The 21851-nt window shown below is 40.1% G+C and overlaps 2 protein-coding genes and 1 pseudogene across 3 annotated transcripts; all 3 read left to right on the top strand.

Annotated features, from left to right (window-relative positions):
• Positions 1-7178: 7178 nt before the first annotated feature.
• Positions 7179-8090, top strand: LOC311497861 (odorant receptor 131-2-like; the record flags this gene model as incomplete). The annotated part of the gene is made up of 1 exon (XM_084558224.1): positions 7179-8090. One exon carries the CDS (start codon positions 7179-7181, stop codon positions 8088-8090), a length of 912 nt encoding a protein of 303 aa, XP_084414350.1.
• A 3567-nt stretch (positions 8091-11657) lies between these two features.
• Positions 11658-12647, top strand: LOC311498076 (odorant receptor 131-2-like; the record flags this gene model as incomplete). Its single annotated transcript, XM_084558515.1, has 1 exon — positions 11658-12647. One exon carries the CDS (start codon positions 11658-11660, stop codon positions 12570-12572), a length of 915 nt encoding a protein of 304 aa, XP_084414641.1. The 3' UTR covers positions 12573-12647.
• A 5086-nt stretch (positions 12648-17733) lies between these two features.
• LOC311497858 (odorant receptor 131-2-like) lies at positions 17734-18248 on the top strand (annotated as a pseudogene). Its single transcript has one exon. The product of its transcript is annotated as an odorant receptor 131-2-like (transcript).
• The last annotated feature ends 3603 nt before the right edge of the window (positions 18249-21851 follow it).

Raw genomic sequence — 21851 nt, 5'->3', positions numbered from 1 at the left:
TTGGCCACTATATGTGCCACCTGGCCAAACAGGTGTTATGTAATTGTTACAGTTTTTCTCAGTTGCTAAAACACTAAAATCCATTGGCTGAAGAAAGTTCTCAGTTGCTTGAACTCATTAAGCTAACTGTTCAGTCTGTTGTCAGTACCTTAAACCATTTCACATGGTTTAGCAAAACTCTAAACACATTCTCATTCTTAAAACACATTCTGCACTCTAATGCACATGTCATCCATACTGGTAAACACAAGTGGCAACAATTACATATAAAGAGAGCAGAAATGTCATTGATTGAACACAGTCAGTCAAAATTGATTTCACTTGTTTCAAATGATGTGACAACCAATATAAGCCAGTTCAGAGAGCAAGCAGGTTGTTGAAGGTGGGAATGAGAAAGTGTGAGAATGGACAGAAGAATTTATGTGAGAGGACGAGGACGAGTGCATATGCGAGGTGGGGGACGAGGAGAAAGAGGAGGAGGGCAAGAAAGAGAAAGAGGAGGACGAAGAGGAAGAGGAAGACAAAGAGTGGAAATATCCGATGAAATTCGAGCAACAATCATAGACCATGTTGTTGGCTGTATATGGTACAATAAACAAATTGTATGGCCCTGAACATTGTGCTTTCCATTTGTTTTCAGTACTGACTGCTCAATAGATTTCGACTGGTTACAGGTTCATATCATCAAAGAACAAGAATTACAGTATCACAGAGATAAAGTTTTTGAGATGCAGGGTACAGCACTGTAAAAATAAGGGTACAAGAAGGAGGAAGAACAAAAAAAATGCAAAGAGCAAAACACAGTAATTTCTGATCAATTTTGAGCTTTTTGTATAATGACAGAAACATATGAAATTTGTTTTGAGATTAAAAATGTACTTCTCCCTGAGAACTATATGTTTTGAACAATGTGTTTTCTATTTTTTGGTGTATTGTTTACTGACTGCTTGATAGTGTATGTAATTTTGAGCAATTTGTTTATTACTTGAGAGCAGTGTTTGATTTTGAGCACAGGTAAAACTGTTTTGAGGCCAAAGTTTAATTTTGGGCACACGTAAAACTGTTTTGAGGCGAAAGTTTCATTTTGGGCACACGTAAAACTGTTTTGAGGCGAAAGTTTGATTTTGCAAGAGGAGTCAGAGGTTTTGTAAATCATGCTTGAAGCTGAGGTTTTGTGTTTAAGGTTTTGAGAAAATGGAGCAAGGTTTCAGAAATTGTGTTTTAGCAATTGAGAAAAACTGTAACACTTCAATCAGGAAGTAAGCAATAAAAGACCACAGGTGAGCATCGTTTTTTTCTTTTACAACAACAATGGAAGACATTGCTGAGAGAGGAAGAGGAAGAGGGAGGGTTAGAATGTGATGTGGACGAGGCTTTGTGGCCAGACCCAGCTGTCCGGCAGGATGCTGTCTAATTATTTTGCTTTCCTCTTTATTTATTTTTTTATTTTTTTCGCACATTTTTTCTGCAGTTGTATTTTTCAGCTTACTGTTTTGTGAGCATATTTTAGTTCACTCCAATGTAAATATATCTGCTGTGCATATGTTGCACTGACTTGTTTGGTGAAAAATAAAAAAATAAATATTTCAATAGCACGTGTGTGTATCTGCAAATATTTCTGTGCATGTGAACAATCTGAAGAATTCTCTACAATTTGAAATATGTTAGTATTATGGCAAAGCATACTGAAGATGAGAGTGCTTTTCATTATGCCCAACAGTGTGTAGTTGGTTAGACAAAAATCTGTAATACGAATGAAGTGTGTGCCATCTGGTGCAAAAATTTGATTTCGGTTGCAGTGCTTCATTTTGCGGGATATATGAGGTATTTTGCAGTTTGGGTGTGTGGTTTGGTGAATAGTGTTAGTAGTTTGATAAAACCAGCCTAGTTTGCAAAATTGTGTTTAAGCAATTGGAAAAAACTGTAATTTTTACGGTGTGGTGCAGTATAAGTCCAAAGCTAATATTTTGTGAAGTATACACCCAAACTTAATCAAACTTCATATCATTGATAACAATATGATTCTGTACAAGCACCCCAGCTTTTGTGACCCTTGGTCTCTAGGGGGCGCTACAAAAGGAACATTTCAATATCAAAAACTGCAATAGCTAACTTCATGAAATTTGGCATACACAATCTGTAACATATTGTGTACGCACCCATCAAGTTGCGTGACATTGTGTCTATAGGGGGCGCTACAGGTGACATGGAAACATTCCATATGACTTTAAGGCCTATAACTTTTGAAGTATTCACCCAATCCTTGTGAAACTGTGAAAACAACTGTCTTTATAATTGCTTGCGTGCAATCATGCCAAGTTTCGTGAAATTCGACCTGTAGGGGGCGCCACAACCACTTCATGTTTATATCTCACAAACCACCACAGTAAACTGCTTGAAATTTGACCATAATCATCTGTGGATGACTCCTTACAAATGGTAAATGGCCTTGCTTTTATATAGCGCTTTTCTACCTATTGGTACCTATTGGTACTCAAAGCGCTTTACAGTCATAGACACATCTACCCATTCGCTCACACAAACACACACACATTCACACACCAGTGCCACGCACTGGGAGCAACTGGGGGTTCAGTGTCTTGCTCAAGGACACTTTGGCATGTGGCACATTCCGGGGATCGAACCGCTAACCCTCTGGTTCGTGGACAACCCGCTCTACCTACTGAGCCACAGCCGCCCCCTTACAAGCCCACCAAGTTTTGTGCAATACAGTCTATAGGGGCGCTACTGGTGACTTATGCCTCTCGCTTGCGATCATCTAGTTACAGTTTTTACCCATTGCTTGAACACTATAGGCACATGCTTATACCAAAGTAACACAACTTGAAGTTGTTGTTACTATACCTTAAACAAAGTGTAACCATACCTTAAACAAAAGCGCTGCTTTGCACTTTAGTTGAAATTCTGTAACACACTTGCCCCTTTCTGCAACACACTTGCTCCTGCACACTAAACACTATTTCATACATAAGACACTTAGTTCAAAAATGAAATCTCAGTGTACCATTGGGAAAACACATCTATTCAAAATACAACACACATTGGTTAATTGAAAGTACTTAGACACACACCTGAAAATACTTGCTTAGAAAACTGAACACCAATCAGCCAGCTACAAAAAGACCTCAGTTAAGCCATTTTGAGAACTTTGCAAGCATGGAGGCAGGGAGAGCTAGAGGCAGAGGAAGAGGAAGACAGAGAGAGAGAGAGGAAGACGTGGTCGAAGAGGCCATGCAAGGACCATTATTTGGGATGACATAAGAGCAACTTTGGTGGACCATGTCATAAACCATGGCCTGACTATGAGGGATGCTGGGGCAGAGAGTCCACCCTAATCTAAGCTGTTTCAGTTTCATCCATAATAAGGACGTTCTGACTGGAAAACAGGTATGTCTTCAACTCTCTACTCTACTCAGACTGTATCTAGAGTATTTACAGTACTGTGCCATATCATGTTACTGTGTCACATATATTGTATTGCAGGGTGGCTAATGCTCCTTTTCGAACAAAAGTGGTAGTTTTGTGAAACATACTGTGATAATGTGTTGAGATGTTTCAGTACTGTGTATGGTAAATACAGTAAAGTACAGTATATTCAGTACTGTAAAAAAAAAAGAAGCAAACAATAACAATTTGTGGTTGCATTTTTCTACAGAATGGCTAGAAGACCTACTGGGGGTGGACGCCAACGCCTGTTCACCCAACAGCAGGAACTTGCCATAGTGAACCTAGTCAGAACAAACAATGCAATCCGTCTCCACCAGCTACAGCAACAAATACTTGCAGATAGGCAAGTATTCAACAACGTAAATTGAGTAAGCATTACCACTATCAGACACATCTTGGTAAAGCACAACATGACCATGAAGCAGTTGTACAGGGTCCCATTTGAGAGGAACAGTGTCAGGGTCAAAGAACTTCAACATGAATATGTACAGGTAAGTGTTACAGTCCTATACATTTACAATACAGAATGGATGCAGTCCAGTAACAGCTGAATATGTACCACTGGATCAGTACCACATAGATACATCCAGAAAGCTACACAGGTACCTGTGTGGTGGGGTGGGGCGGTTCTGTATGTGTAGTAGTGTAGTTGTGTACTTTGAGTAAAGCCATCCACAATATGTATTTTTTGTTACAGAGAATCTTGGACATGGATGGAGCTACCCAGCCTCATGAATGCATTTACATTGACGAGGCTGGATTCAACCTTAGCAAAAACAGTCGACGGGGACGTAATATAATTGGCCAAAGGGCAATTGTGCACACCGCCATAAGTCTTCGAGGGCTACTGCACCATCATGCCAAACTGGGTCCCTATAATGCCCAACACATAATCACATTTCTAGATGCACTTCATGATGCAGTTGTACAGGGTAGACCAGAGCAGCCCAGGTTTGTTGTTGTCTGGGATAATGTTAGTTTCCATCGGGCTGCTCTGGTCCAGAACTGGTTCACCAACCATGATCAATTTGAAGTTGTGTACTTGCCCCCTTACTCGCCATTTCTAAGTCCTATAGAGGAATTTTTTTCCGCTTGGAGATGGCACGTATATGACCGCCAACCACATGCCCGTATCCCTCTTCTGCAGGCAATGGAACTGGCCTGCGGAGACACTGAGGTAAGGTCAATCCAGGGATGGATTCGGCAAACAAGGGGATATTTTCCCCGATACTACCGTAGGGTATTGTTTGTTTTATTTTTACTTTAACTGAATTTACTGTACTGTAAAATACACTACGATAATGTAATGATTTTGAATTGAGTATTTCACTTTTTGGTTGTTGTGAAAACTTTTCTTCTATGGAACTGAATAAAAACAGTGAAAACAAAAGACTGCAGTGTTTTATGTAAAGCAGACTAGTGTGTTGCTACTGATCTGACTGTGGATTCATATGATGCAAGTGGGTATCATTTTGTCACCAGAGTGACATTTTGACAAAGGATTGTTAGGTTTTAATAGCAGAGTTTCAGTTTGACATTGATGTGAATGGTTTATTTCCCAGTGTTGTGTCTTATTTGCTTGTGTGAAGAGTTTGGACACAATGAGCCAAATTTTTTCCAAACGTGTTCAAGCAACAGGCAAAAACTGTAATATATTTTTTTTCTGTACATTTTTTCAGCAATTTTGTTTTTCAGTTGACTGCTTTTTGTGAGCATATTTTTGTTCACTGCAATGTAAATATATCTACTGTGCATATGTTTGGTGAAAAATGAAAAAAAAAGAAATGTTTCAACAGCATGTGTGTGTATCTGCAAATATTTCTGTGCAGCAAAGCATACAGATGAGTGCTTTTCATTATGCCCAACAGTGTGTAGTTAGTTAGACAAAAATCTTGTAATATGAATGAAGTGTGTGTCATTTGGTTCAAAAGTTTGATTTTAATAATGCCATATGTAGTTTTGTTTGCAGTATTCCTTCTTATGGTATACGTATATGAGGTATTTTGCAGTTTGGGTATGTGGTTTTGTGAATTGTGTTAAGTATTTTAATAAAAACAACCCTAGTTTGGAAAACTGTGTTTTAGCAATAGGAAAAAAATCGAATTATTCTTTTGCATGACCATTGGCGAGCCAGCCAGGAGTGGCCAAAACAGATATAAAATTATTAACCAGAGACCACATAACGGTATTTCCATTGATTCATGACGGAAGTACAGTAGTTCAAGCAAGCCACTCAAAACTCCCTAATTCACTTATAGTTAGTGCTGTTGATGGCAGAGAAGCTGAGGAAGAACTACTTGACTTAAGTCATAAGTCATAAATAGCACAGGAAACTTACTTGGATGTTAAATGTAGCTCTGTGTGTGCAGCCACCAAAATAACAATAGCATGCTACCTGGCTAACATGTGGTCTGTGTAATGAATGATGGTGTGGCGTGCTGGTGTAGTACCAGTGGCAGGGGAAACTGCCACAGGACAATTGTATTGATAGTGATACACAAACTTTCTGAAACTTAACCTTTTTGCAGATAATCCAAGACAGTGCTTTACACCTATTTGCTTTATGATGCTGCATGAAAACTATATGAAGAGGGATACCATCAAAACTAAACCTTAATAGCCCAATTAGATTTTCTAAACCAGATATTACCAATCTAGTTGGTAATATCCCCCAAAAGGGGGAATGAACTTTATTGATATTTCATGACTAGCAGCATTAATTATCCTTTTGCATGACCATTGGTGAGCCAGTCAGGAGTGGCCAAAACAGATATTAACCACAGACCAGATAACAGTATTTCCATTGATTCATGATCATCCCTCCTCAAAAACACAAAAACAGTCAAACATATAAGTCACAGATACGTCTTGAAAGCCGCTTGTCACGTATTATTGACATAGTGAAGCACCAGCCATCTGAATCTCCCTGACATGTATTTGGAGATCCTGGATTCTGCATGTGGTACTGTTGAAGATGGAAATTATCTCTTTGCAAAGTGTCTAAATACAATGCAAGACAAGGCTGAGAAACCCTAAAGTTTATCTTCAACAGTTTCAAGGTGGTGTGTCTGCAGACAACCCTGACATATCTGAACCTCTGCTGGAACAAAAGAAACAGAACCCACTCACTTTTGCAAAACTTCTTCTGTAACTCCGTACAGCAGAAGACAATCGGGCCTCCAAAGCCTCTCCCATGAAACAGTACTTCAGTGTCTCAAAACAGAAAGTGGGCACTTATTGTAAAGATCTCTATTTGCCATGTGAGGAGGAAGACGTTGCATCCCAAGCAGCCCCTGATTCCAAATCTGAAATTCAAGATTTAGAAAGCCAAATAGCTGATCTACAATCCAAATCCATCATCACACAGGTATTAGACAGGTGGTCATTATGTTATGCCTGATCAGTGTATGATAAAGTTTGTTACAAATTGCTTATGTGAAAAAACGGTTAGAAAAAAGTCTAGTTGGGCGGAGTAACAGTAGCAGTAGTGGTGTGGTCTCATGTGTGGATATTGTATATTTAAAGCCTTCATGCACCGCTGTCCCTCAGTAGACTGCACAGAGCTCAGCAGGGGACGTTTGTCTTTGAATCAACATGAAGGGTTTGTGAACTGCTGTAATCAAATCAAATATTAATTTTATCATGTTGTGATGACATTTTATTATATTTCCTGATTATTTGCTTAAAAACATTTCTCAAAAAAAAAGCACATGGATCCCAACAGCTCACTGAGTTACATTGTCTACATTGAGGCGAAAGTCAAGATAGTTTTTGCGCAGGTCCTGATGTTGTTTTTTCTTTGCATCAACTTGTTGCTCATTGTGACCTATTTTAAGGAGTGTTTCTATACAACTACACGCTACATCTTATTTGCTGTTACATTGCTGTCAGATAGCATGTTGTTATTCTTGTCCAACATCCTGCTCTTCTTGACTCATTTGCGTTATGAATTACAGGTGTGGTTGTGTATCATTATCTTTTTCATATCTTTTCTGTATGTTACAGTCACACCTGTCACTCTGTCAGCAATGACTCTGGAGCGATATGTGGCCATTTGTATGCCACTGCGTCATGCAGAGTTGTGCTCCACACGCAGCACAAAGAACTGTATTATCATCATTCACTGCATCAGCTCTATACCCTTCATTATTATTCTCCTCTCCTTCTTTGCATATGCCCCTCATAGCTACTACAAAAAACAGAGAATATGCTCTGTGGAGGTGTTTATGCTTTACCCGTGGCAGGATCATTTTCGGTCAGCTATCAGTCAATTTTACTTCTTGATCATGTGCATCATTATCGTTTTCTCCTATGTTAAAATAATGAAAGTGGCCAAAGCTGCATCAGGAGAGAATAAAAAGTCAACACAGAAAGGGCTCAGGACAGTGCTCCTTCATGCTTTCCAGCTGCTGCTCTGTCTCATCCAGCTGTGGTGTCCATTCATAGAAGCGGCTATATTTGAGATTAATTTTCGGTTGTTTGAACATTTCAGGTACTTTAATTACATTGTGTTTTATATTGCTCCAAGATGTCTGAGTCCTCTCATTTATGGTCTCAGAGATGAAATTTTTTTTAGTGTACTGAAAAATTCTCTTCTCTCTCATAAAAGAAATTTGATTTGACAAATTCCTCCCCACAGTGTTCGTCAGTCACATCCACATTGTTGATGTTGAACTCAAAAGGCCGGTGATCACGGGTCTTGAGGCTCCAGGTTGATATGGCTGTCACAAAACCACAATGTCAAGTAGAACTGCTACTGCTGTAAGCTTAGCTTAGTGCACACATTGGTATGATTGATAGTTTACAGGCTATAGTTTTTACACAAGCACAGTTATGGCTTTGGAAGGAAAAAGCAGTGTTTATTTTGTTCTATTAATGGTGTTAATTCAGTTGAGTCTTATCTGATGTCCCTGCACAAATGATAAAATGGGCAAGTACATTGATAGTGAAACACAAACTTTGTGAAACTTTACCTCTTTGCAGATAATGCAAGAAAGTGCACCTATTTGATTTATGATACTGTATGAATACTGTATGAATATCACCACAACACAAGAGAGACACTATCAAATGAGTTCTCTGATCTGATGGGTTTAAATAACCTAATTTATAGCTTTTTGACTGGTTAATAAGTTTTAAATACTGTCCATTATGTGAATGATAATTTAAACACTAAATAAACATTTTTTTTGAGAAAGTAAATCGTCAAAATAATTTCTACCCTTAGAGATGTTTGACAATAAATTACATTTTGTATGGAATAAACCGACAAGATTTACCGTGTTAATTAGCAAGTCATTCCATTCTTCCTAGTCACTACACTAAGCTGTGGTGATTTTCACATTTGACAGACTCATAGAGACTGTTGACAATCCTCTCATGGTGAACTTTAAACATAAACATTTACATACTCTCTACTCTGAAATGTATAACATACATCTTTACATCACTTCAGTAGTTTTATCTGTGAAAACAGAGGAAACAAAACAGTCAAACTCCAAGCATGCTATAAGACACAAGTTATTTTCTTGGGCCCAAAAGCTCCTCAGTAAGTAATAATATAGTCACTATGGGTGGCGCTACCTTGGCCTAAAGGTAACAAAAAATATTCAAAGAAACAGCAGAAACTTGTTGATTTGATTTACATGAGTAGAATAATTTATATCTGTTACAGAATACAGAAAAAATAAACAACAAGTCAGGGTAAATCTTTTCATCTTTATCGTGTCAGTGAGAGGACACAATGTGTACATGGACTCTTGGTAGAGTCTATGCCAGAGCGGTGCAAGTTTTAGATTGTTTTTTCCTTGAACTGAAAAAGGACCTTTTATAAATTTGTCTTGGACTGCAGTGACTAAATATAATTTTCTCGAATTGAACTGGAACACATAACTGGAACTGAAATTAAACTTGAGATAGAGTGTTGCATTATTTATACTGTGTTCTATTTTCATAATTGTCTGGGTATAACTTAACAGCATACCCGGGCGGTCAGACAACACTGACACACAAAGCTGCTATGGATGTTTTACCTTTCTGTGGTGGCCAGCATTACATATCTTCTTTACTACTGTGTTCTTGAGAGGTTGCATCTGAACTTGCCACCAAACAGACAAAGCTGGCAATTTAGCTCAGTATCCGGAAGGCCAAGCTGCCTTAGGAACCGCCAGTAGGCCTGCACTTTGAAAGTGTAGCAATCTAATGTGATAATATGGCACTACCTGGTCTTTAAGATAAGATGTACCTTGGCCATTACAGGTGAGACAGAAATTTTTAAATTATGGATTTTATTGGCAGCCAGTGAAGAGAAAGTAGAATTGGAAAAATATGATCTCATCTGTGATCTCGCTACAGCGATTTGGATTAGTTGGAAATGTTCTGTTTATAGAGATGATTGGACATCCTGATGAGAATAAATTACAGGAATCCCCCCCCCCACACACACACACACGTGCACACACACACACACACACTTATACATACTCACATACACGCATACACACATATACACGCACCCACACGTATACACACTCAAGCACACAGAGGAACACACACGCACACATCCACACACATATACACATGCATACTCGCCCAGACACTCACAAACATGCACACACACGCGTCAGAGCAACTTCCAACTCTCAGATATCTTTCAGTGTAAAATTTACAGTCTCTGATGTGTATTCGGCCTTCGGGTGACACAAAATGTCAAAGCTAAACATTTGTTAACATGTTAATTTTACACCTGTGATATGCTTTTCTCCAATTCGGGACAAGTTAACTGTAAACAAAAAGCTGAGTTGTCACAGTACGATCGAAACTGGCACTGAAAGACTGTCTTCTCTCTCATAAAAGAAATTTGATTTTACAAATTCCTCCCCACGGTGTTTGTCAGTCACATGCACATTGCTGATGTTGAACTCAAAAGGCCAGTGCCGATGGGTCTTGAGACTGTAGGTTGATGTGGCTGTCACAAAATCACCATCTCAACAGAGAACATGGAGGAGACACTGAATCAGCAGAATTGCTACTGCTGTTAGCTTAGCTTAGTGCACACATTGGCATGGTTGATAGTTTACAGGCTATAGTTTTTATACAAGCACAGTTAATACTTTGGAAGGATTGTATTATTGTATTCTCTGTGTGGCACAGCTGTACAGTACCTATTGAAGCTGGAAGAACTTTCAATTATCGGTGAAGCTGAGGATTACGAGGCAGGCACCCCTGCTTTAAAACACAAAGTCACAGAAACGTCTTGAAAGCACCTGACACCTAAATCTCTCCTGACATGTATTTGGAGATCCTGGATTCTGCATGTGGTACTGCTGAAGATGGAGATAATCTCTTTGCAAAGTGCCTAAATACAATGCAAGATAAGGGTGAGAAACCCTAAAGTTTATCTCCAACAGTTTCAAGGTGGTGTGTCTTACAGACAACCTTGACATATCCGAACCTCTGCTAGAACAAAACCAAAAAGGACCGACTCACTTTTCCAAAACTTCTTCTGTAACTCCATACAGCAGAAGACAATCGGGCCTCCAAAGCCTCTCCCATGAAACAGTACTTCAGTGTCTCAAAACAGAAAGTGGGCACTTATTGTACAGATCTCTATTTGCCATGTGAGGAGGAAGACATTGCATCCCAAGCAGCCCCTGATTCCAAATCTGAAATTCAAGATTTAGAAAGCCAAATAGCTGATTTACAATCCAAATCCATCATCACATAGGTATTAGACAGTTGGTCATAATGTTATGCCTGATCAGTGTATGATCAGTGTAATGTAAAATTAGCAATTAAAACATAAAAACACCCTGGATTGTGTTTTTGGTGTAAGTTACAATGCTGGATAAATATTATATGTCATTAGGACAAAAGTTTGTTACAAATTGCTTATGTGAAAAAATGGTTAGAAAAAATTCTTGTTGGGTGGAGTAACAGTAGCAGTAGCAGTAGTGGTGTGGTCTCATGTATGGATATTGTATATTTAAAGCCTTCATCCACCGCTGTCCCTCAGTAGACTGCACAGAGCGCAGCGGGGACGTTTGTCTTTGAATAAACATGAAGGGTTTGTAACCTGCTGTAATCAAACCAGCTCTTTAGCACTCAAATATTACTTTTATCCATTTGTGATGACATTTTACTGTACGTCTGTGTTTATTTGCTTAAAAACTTTTATCAGGATAAAGTGCATGGCTGCGAATAGCTCACTGGTTTATGATGATTTCTTGTCTGGAAATGTCAGGCTGATTTTTGCAGAGGTGTTGGTGTTGGTGTTTCTTTGCATCAACTTGTTTCTCATTGTGACCTATTTTAAGAAGGAGTGTTTCCACACAACTGCACGCTATGTCTTATTTGCTGTTACATTGCTGTCAGATAGCCTGTTGTTATTCATATCTGATTTGCTGCTGATCTTGACCCATTTTCATTTACAAGTGACGGTATGGGTGTGTATCCTTATCTCCTTTCTGGCATTACTGTATTTTACAGTCACACCTATCACTCTGACAGCAATGACTCTGGAGCGATATGTGGCCATTTGTATGCCACTGCGTCATGCAGAGTTGTGCTCTACACACAGCACAAAGAACTGTATCATCATTATTCACTGCATCAGCTCTTTACCCTGCATTGCTATTCTCTTCTCCTTTTTTGCATCTGCCCCTCATAGCTACTACAGAGAAGAGAGAATATGCTCTGTGGAGGTGTTTATGCTTTACCCGTGGCAGGATCATATTCGGTCAGCTATCACTCAGTTTTACTTCTTGATCATGTGCATCATTATCGTTTTCTCCTATGTTAAAATAATGAAAGTGGCCAAAGCTGCATCAGGAGAGAATAAAAAGTCAACACAGAAAGGGCTCAGGACAGTGCTTCTTCATGCTTTCCAGTTGCTGCTCTGTCTCATCCAGCTGTGGTGTCCATTCATAGAATCTGCTGTTCTTCAGATTGATTTCAGGTTATTTATAAATGTCAGGTACTTTAACTACTTTGTGTTTTATATTATTCCAAGATGTCTGAGTCCTCTCATTTATGGTCTCAGAGATGACAGTTTTTTTCGCGCACTGAAAAATTCACTTTTCTCTCATAAAAGAAATTTGATTTGACAAATTCCTCCCCACAGTGTTTGTCAGTCACATGCACATTGTTGATGTTGAACTCAAAAGGCTGTAGAGTCAGTGCTGAGGAAAAAGTGTCATTTATAAAGTTATCATAAAAGCACAATTATGACTTTGGAAGGAATTTGCATTTATTTTTATTCTTTATTAATTGTTACTGTATTTATTCCGCTGATTTGAATCTGCTGTTTCTCCACAAATGATAAAATGGAACATTGCATTGACAGAGACAAATAACAAACTTTCTGAAACTTTATCTCTGTGCAGATAATGCTATATGATGATAATGCTTTTTGCTTGATGATACTGTATGAATAGCGTAGGAATACCACAACACAAGAAAGACACTATCAAATGAGTTCTCTGGTCTGATGTGTTTAAGTAATGTAATTTAGAGCTTTTTGACTGTTTAACAAGTTTGACATATTGGCCATTATTTAAATGATAATTTCGATATTTAATAAACATTTTCAAAATAATTTCTACCCATTGAGATATGTGGCAATACAATCATTTTTTTGCAGACAAACAAGATTTGTTTTAACCATGTCAATTAACAAGTCGGGCGGTTCGAATCCATGGGCCGGCTGGCCTTTCTGTGTGGAGTTTGCATGTTCTCCCTGTGTCTGCATGGGTTCTCTCCGGGTACTCCGGCTTCCTCCCACCATCCAAAGACATGCTCATTAGGTTAATTGGTGATTCTAAATTGGCCGTAGGTGTGTATGTGAGTGTGAATGGTTGTCTGTCTCTGTGTGTGGCCCTGCGATGGACTGGCGACCTGTCCAGGGTGTACCCCTGCCTCTCGCCCGATGACAGCTGGGATAGGCTCCAGCAGACCCCCGTGACCCTTAACAGGACTAAACGGGTATAGAAGATGAATGAATGAATGAATTAACAAGTCATTCCCCTCCTCCTAGTCACGACACTAAGATACAGTGATTTTTCAAATTTCAATGATTTTCATTAGAGATCATTATCGCTCTCATGATGAACTTTAAATATAAACATTTACACACTTTCTGCTCTGAAATGTATAACATACATATTTACATCACTTCAGTAGTTTCATCCATGAAGCTGTATAAAACAATATGTCAATCTCCAAGCATACTATGAAGACACAAATAATTTCTTTTGGGCCCAAAGCACCTCAGAGATTCATTAACCATCATGTTGTTTCGTCTTTACTTACCTTTAAGTTTTTTTTTTCTTGTGTTTCACCTTTTTAGTGAACTTGTTTCCAACACATTAATATATATTTTACATTTATTTTTGTAATTTATGGTATGACTTAATTTATATAAAATGACAAATTTTTAAGTAGAAAAAAAAATCACTATGCTTATGATCAGAGACATATATGATGATCCATTATGACAGGTATATGTCAGTGTTCAGTCAGGAAATTGTTTGGAAACTTTTTTTATTTTTTTAATGGCAGCAAAAAAACCAGTTGCATTAACATCCCACATCATGAAGACTTTTGAACGGCTGCTGCTCCATCTCCTCGGACCCCAGATCCACCACGCACAGGATCCACTGCAGTTTGGATACTAGGAGAAGGTGGGCGTGGAGGATGCCATCCTCTATCTGTTACACAGGGCTTACTCTCATCTGGATAAGGAGAGCGGTGCTGTGAGAATCATGTTTTTTGATTTTTCCAGCGCCTTCAACACCATCCGGCCCTTCCTGCTGAGAGACAAGCTGACAGAGATGAGGGTGGACTCACACCTGGTGAGATGGATTACAGACTACCTCACAGAGAGACCACAGTACGTCAGACTGAAGGACTGCACGTCGGACACTGTGGTCAGCAGCACCGGAGCACCACAGGGGACCGTGCTCTCTCCCGTCCTCTTCACCTTGTACACATCTGACTTCCAGTACAACTCTGAGCTCTGCCACATGCAGAAATACTCAGATGACACTGCGATAGTTGGCTGTATCAAGGATGGACGGGAGGAGGAGTACAGGAGCCTGGTCGCGGACTTCATGAGGTGGTGCAGGTCCAACCATCTGCAGCTGAACACCTCCAAGACCAAGGAGATGGTGGTGGACTTCAGAAGGAAGAAATCACATCTCCAACCTGTGTCCATCAACGGGGTCGATGTGGAGGTGGTCCGGACTTACAAATATCTGGGGCTGCAGCTGGACGACAGGCTGGACTGGACAACAAAAATGGACACACTCCACAGGAAAGGACAGAGCCGTCTGTACTTCCTGAGAAGGCTGGGGTCCTTCAACGTCTGCAAAAAACTGCTGCAGATGTTTTACCAGTCTGTGGTGGCCAGCGTCCTCTTCTATGCTGTGGTTTGCTGGGGAGGAAGCAGCAAGAAGAGGGACGCTGCTCGACTGGACAGTCGACTCTCTGGTGACAGTGGCAGAGAGAAGGACCCTGGACAAACTGCTGTCCATACTGGACAACGCCCACCACCCTCTGCACAACACCTTCATCAGGCAGAGGAGTGTGTTCAGTGGCAGGCTGCTGTCTCAATCCTGCTCCACCAACAGACTGAAGAACTCTTTCGTCCCCCTGGCCATCAGGCTGTACAACAGCTCTCAGTGATGGCAGGAGACACAATAGACAATGGACAAATCTTTTGCGCCTACTTACTGGACACTCTGTCATTTACCATGTCTGTCTACCTCTGCTACATCTGGTGACTGTGATTTTCATTCATTTTTTTCCCATTTGTAGCTCTCATATTTATATAAAAAAAAAAAAAACTTCTACTTCTACTGGTCACTTTATATTTATATTTCTAACAGGTCACTTTATATTTATATTTCTATAGTTTATAGTTGTATAAACATTTTATTTCTAGTCACTTTCTATTTTTTATATAGCTTTTGTATTTCATGTTCAATGTATGTTTACTGCTACTGGATGCTCGAATTTCCCTCGGGATTAATAGTATCTAAAAAAAAGTATCTATCTGTCTATCTATCTATCAAATAGTCACACCTGTCCTCTTGGGTCAAATTGACCCAGTCTGTTTTAACTGGTTATAATGCATGATGTGTAAAATGTAAAATGTGTTACATATTTTTAGCTAACTTCATTACAACTCATTACCACAAATTTTAAACTTTTACACCTGTATTTATGAAAATAAACCTAATTTATGTGAAATGATTGGTATATATCAAACATCAGCCAAAATACCAGGTCAAAATTGACTGATGCAATTGTATTCATAAATAAGAGAGCAAACAAATATAATTTGCAAAGTTCAGCATTTTATTTTAGAAACTCCTTCTTTGACCTTCTTTTCAAAATAAACAACACAGAAAAACAGCAAGAACGTGTGTGTGTGACTGACAGCCCGTTTGTCCCTGACAGGGGGCTGTCATCCGTTCATAGCTGTATACACTGGTGACCTGCAACAAAAGTAATAAACAACAAATCAGTCAAAAATGTATTCTTATTTTCTTGCAATACTTTGTCAAGGTTGTTGCCTCCGCCCTTGTTCTTGTTATAATCAAGGATGATCTGGGCCTTTTTGTGGTCTGTGGTGCTACTGAAAAAAGTGTCCCAATGCAGAGTGCTCATTAGAAGCACATTTTTTTTTCTCTCTTTGGAGCAGTAGGAGACAAGAGAAGGCGTCCTCTTCATTGTGCTGTCTCAGAGTGAAATATGAAAGTCCCAGAGGATGCTGTATTTACAGTTTTTTGCAATTGCTAAAACACATTTTTGCAAACTCGGCTGTAATGCAAAATGAAACACTGCAACCAAAACTACGTATAACATTATGAAAATCAAACTTTTGCACCAAATGGCACACACTTCATTCATATTTCCAGATTTTTGTCTAACCAACTACACACTGTTGGGCATAATGGAAAGCACTCTCATCTTTAGAATGCTTTGCAGCACAGAATATTTGCAGATACACAGACATGCTGTTGAAACTACCTCCCCCTTAAGATGAAAGGAGTGGAGGCCCTCTTGCTGCACTAGAAGTCCAACATCAGCTCTGTGGTCTTCCCTATGTTGAGCTGATGACCATTGTTGTTGTGTTATCCTCTGAAGCTCTCGGCTTGGTCTGATGAAGTCATCTGAGAACCTCTCCAAATCACGCATTCCCAGGTTGAAATAGAAATCAAGGATAAACAAATAGTCTCCCTGACCTTTCAGGTCATGTAGTGGGTGAAATTTGTTTGAACAAACACCAGCAAGGCCCACCTCAAAGCAAAAACATCATGTGTCTCAGAGGTGGAGAGAAAATCCAACCTAAAGGAAAGTCTGGACTCTTCCTCACTCACTTGCCTGCATATTGGAAGCACTGAGGTTCCTAGCCAGGACATGGTCAACAGCTTTGTACTTGTGGAGGCTGGCTGTCGAAGAATTTAACTCTGCAAACAGTTTACACCACTGTGCACGACAATGGAGGCAAATAGGAATTGCATTGGGGACTTGCTACTAAGGCAGCGACAGGTGGTTTTTGATGAAGAGGGCATATCGATGGGGGACCCTGCTGGGGCCCTTGCTGGCATGCATAGGTGAAGATGCTTTATAACCCCAGTCAACACCTTGTGCTATGGGATGTATTGTCACAAGATGGTCAGTGTCATTTACTTCTCCTGCCAGTAGTCATAATGTTATGTCAGTGCATGTCATCATTTGATTATTATGTTATGTGGTTAAAATCAGTAATTCTTTAGGACTGACTGATAAAAAGATACCAAATTGCTTCAGAGTCTCTACAGTACTCTATCTATCCACTATGGAGAGCCACTGAGGGAGAGGGGAAGTGGCAATGACGTCCACGGTGAGCCAACTTTCAATTGGTGGTTTTGTTTGTTGCTCTATATATGAAGTTGTCGTACACCGATGTCTCTAAGAAGACTGCACTCAACTCTGCAGAAGACATTTGTCTTAGTTACAGCATGCATGGTTTGGAAACGACTGTATATATAACAGCATCTTAGCACTTTCACTGGACTTCGCTACTTAAATTCTAATTCTATTGTATATTTAATAATGACAGTTTTGGCATTTTACCTCAGGAATTAGTGTGTTTTCTTAAACTGATATATGGCAGGTAACAACTCAGTGGTTGGTGGTATCGTGCAGCGGCAGATAAACGACAGGGTTATTTTTGTGCAGATCCTGGTATTGGTTTTTCTTGGCATTAATTTTTTGCTCATGGTGATTTTTTTTTAAAAGGAGTGATTCTACACAACTCCACGCTACATCTTATTTGCTGTTACATTGCTGTCAGATAGCCTGTTGTTATTCATGTATGACATCCTGCTGATCTTGAACTATTTTCAATATTCAATACAAGTGTGGTTATGTATCATTATAACCATTTCTCTGATTCTGTACACTGCAGTCACACCTGTCACTCTGACAGCAATGACTCTGGAGAGATATGTAGCCATTTGTATGCTGCTGCGTCATGGAGAGCTTTGCTCCACACGCAGCACTATGCATTGTGTCCTCATTTTTCACTGCATCAGCTTTGTGCCCTGCATTGTTACTCTCTCCATATTCTTTGCATATGCTTCTCTTGCTTCTACAAAGAACAGAGCATATGCTCTGGGGAGGTGTTTATGCTTCATGTGTGGCAGGAACAGGTCCGGTCAGCTGTCAGACAGTTTTTCTTCTTGATCATGTGCATCACCATTGTTTTCTCCTATGTTAAAATAATGGCATGATGATCTCACTCTGGTGCAAAAATTTGATTTCGGTTGCAGTGCTTCATTTTGCAGGATATATGAGGTATTTTGCAGTTTGGGTGTGTGGTTTGGTGAATAGTGTTAGTAGTTTGATAAAACCAGCCTAGTTTGCAAAATTGTGTTTAAGCAATTGGAAAAAACTGTAATTTTTACGGTGTGGTGCAGTATAAGTCCAAAGCTAATATTTTCTGAAGTATATACCCAAACTTAATCAAACTTCATATCATTGATAACAATATGATTCTGTACAAGCACCCCAGCTTTTGTGACCCTTGGTCTCTAGGGGGCACTACAAAAGGAACATTTCAATATCAAAAACTACAATAGCTAACTTCATGAAATTTGGCATACACAATCTGTAACATATTGTGTACATGCCCATCAAGTTGCGTGACATTGTGTCTATAGGGGGCGCTACAGGTGACACGGAAACATTCCATATGACTTTAAGGCCTATAACTTTTGAAGTATTCACCCAATCCTTGTGAAACTTAGCAACTGTCTTTATAATTGCTTGCGTGCAATCATGCCAAGTTTCGTGAAATTCGACCTGTAGGGGGTGCCACAACCACTACATGTTTATATCTCACAAACCACCACAGTAAACTGCTTGAAATTTGACCATAATAATCTGTGGATGACTCCTTACAAGCCCACCAAGTTTTGTGCAATACAGTCTATAGGGGGCGCTACTGGTGACTTATGCCTCTGCGTCCCGCTCGGGGACAACTTCGCCACGCCATGGACCCCTTTATGATCGCTTGCGATCATCTAGTTACAGTTTTTACTCATTGCTTGAACACTATAGACACATGCTTAAACCAAAGTAACATAACTTGAAGTTGTTGTTACTAAACCTTAAACAAAGTGTAACCATACCTTAAACAAAAGCGCTGCTTTGCACTTTAGTTGAAATTCTGTAACACACTTGCCCCTTTCTGCAACACACTTGCTCCTGCACACTACACACTATTTCATACATAAGACACTTAGTTCAAAAATGAAATCTCAGTGTACCATTGGGAAAACACATCTATTCAAAATACAACACACATTGGTTAATTGAAAGTACTTAGACACACACCTGAAAATACTTGCTTAGAAAACTGAACACCAATCAGCCAGCTACAAAAAGACCTCAGTTAAGCCATTTTGAGAACTTTGCAAGCATGGAGGCAGGGAGAGCTAGAGGCAGAGGAAGAGGAAGACAGAGAGAGAGAGAGGAAGACGTGGTCGAAGAGGCCATGCAAGGACCATTATTTGGGATGACATAAGAGCAACTTTGGTGGACCATGTCATAAACCATGGCCTGACTATGAGGGATGCTGGGGCAGAGAGTCCACCCTAATGTTAGCCATTTCACAGTTGCATCCATAATAAGGACATTCCGACTGGAAAACAGGTATGTCTTCAACTCTCTACTACTCAGACTGTATCTAGAGTATTTATAGTACTGTACCATATCACGTTACCGTATCATATGTACTGTACTGCAGGGTGGCTAATGCTCCTTTTCGAACAGAAGTGGTAGTTTTGTGAAACATACCATGATCATGTGTTGAGATGTTTCAGTACTGTGTATGGTAAATACAGCAAAGTACAGTATATTCAGTACTGTAAAAAAAAAAGAAAACACTAACTAACGGCTAGAAGACCTGCTGGGGGTGGACGCCAACGCCTGTTCACCCAACAGCAGGAACTTGCCATAGTGAACCTAGTCAGGGCAAACAATGCAATCCGTCTCCACCAGCTACAGCAACAAATACTTGCAGATAGGCATGTATTCAACAACGTAAATCGAGTAAGCATTTCCACTATCAGACGCATCTTAAAGCACAACATGACCATGAAGCAGTTGTACAGGGTCCCATTTGAGAGGAACGGTGTCAGGGTCAAAGAACTTCGACATGAATATGTACAGGTAAGTGTTACAGTCCTATACATTTACAATACAGAATGGATGCAGTCCAGTAACAGCTGAATATGTACCACTGGATCAGTACCACATAGATACATCCAGAAAGCTACACAGGTACCTGTGTGGTGGGGTGGGGTGGGGCGGGGCGGTTCTGTATGTGTAGTAGTTGTGTGCTTTGAGTAAAGCCATCCACAATATGTATTTTTTGTTACAGAGAATCTTGGACATGGATGGAGCTACCCAGCCTCATGAATGAATTTACATTGACGAGGCTGGATTCAACCTTAGCAAAAACAGACGACGGGGACGTAATAAAATTTGCCAAAGGGCAATTGTGCACGTTCCGGGGCAGCGCAGGGGAAATATATCACAATGTGTGCCGCCATAAGTCTTCGAGGGCGACTTCACCATCATGCCAAACTGGGTCCCTATAATGCCCAACACATAATCGGATTTCTAAATGCACTTCATGCTGCAGTACAGGCTAGACCAGAGCAGCCCACGTTTGGTTTTGATAGCAGAGTTTCAATTTGACATAGATGTGAATAGTTTATTTCCCAGTGTTGTGTCGTTTTGCTTGTGTGAAGAGTTTTGAAACACTGAGCCAAGTTTTGCAAAACGTGTTCAAGCAACTGGCAAAAACTGTAATTGTTGCTACAGTGTTAAAAGCTCTATCCATCTTTGCTTTTATTTTTATCAAGAAAAATTGGTGCACTGCACCTTTAGAAAAATAGCGCTGTCTCTTTAAGAAAGATGGTAGTCTTGATTGTTGTTGAAGTTGTGCGTGGCTGTGGATTTATGCCGCTGAACTGAGGGTATGTTGCAAATATAAAGTAAAAAATAAATAAAGATGAACGTTTGTCTTGCTGTTTGTTTTGGAGTTGCAACGGATGAATGTTTTAGACCAAAATTTCAATGGCACGCGATCTACCCGCACTACCATCAAGATCTACCGGTCGATCGCGATCGACGTAATGAGCACCCCTGCCATACTCCCTCTGCCTTTAACCGCCTTCTGCAGCACGTCGGCAAGCACGCTCACTACGTGGAAATCACGTATATATTTTTTTTCAGCTGAGGCAGCATTCAAGTGTAGCCTGGGTGTTCCCATACTGCTTTGCGCGCGATTTCATTCTCGCTGCAAAAGCAGTCTGGAAACCATCGCCCATATTTTCTCCTGAGATAGGGAACCAATCACAGAACGGGGGGGGCAGCAAGACGATGACGACGTCTATGCGCGACACCGAAGCTTGTAGCAGTAGTGTGTTAATCCAACATGGCAGCGGACCTAACGTTACCGTTCGATGCAGCCTTAGACAGTATTTTAAGTTGCTTAGAACGCAAGTTTATTTAAAAAAAAGAGCAACGTTTGGCGTTGAAAGACTTCATTGCCAAGAAGGATGTGTTTGCTCTGCTACCAACAGGCTTTGGCCTGCTTTGGCTATGAATCGCGCGCAAGGCAGCATGGGAATTACCAGGCGCATTTGATAGACATTCGTAGCGCCCAATAAACGGCTCTAGGCATTTGTAAAACCACGCCTCAAATACGAGAACACGTAGTTTCCAGACCAGCATCTCATTGAGATGTGCAGTCGCGTCAGCCAGGCTAATTCAAGTGCACAACTGGCCACAAACCTCCAAACGTCAGCAACACATCATAAAAC

This window comes from Chelon labrosus, assembly GCF_963514085.1.
Source record: "Chelon labrosus genome assembly, chromosome: 13".
NCBI lineage: Eukaryota > Metazoa > Chordata > Actinopteri > Mugiliformes > Mugilidae > Chelon > Chelon labrosus.
The sequence above is the reverse complement of the archived record's forward strand: the minus strand, read 5'-3'. Positions and strand labels throughout refer to the sequence as shown.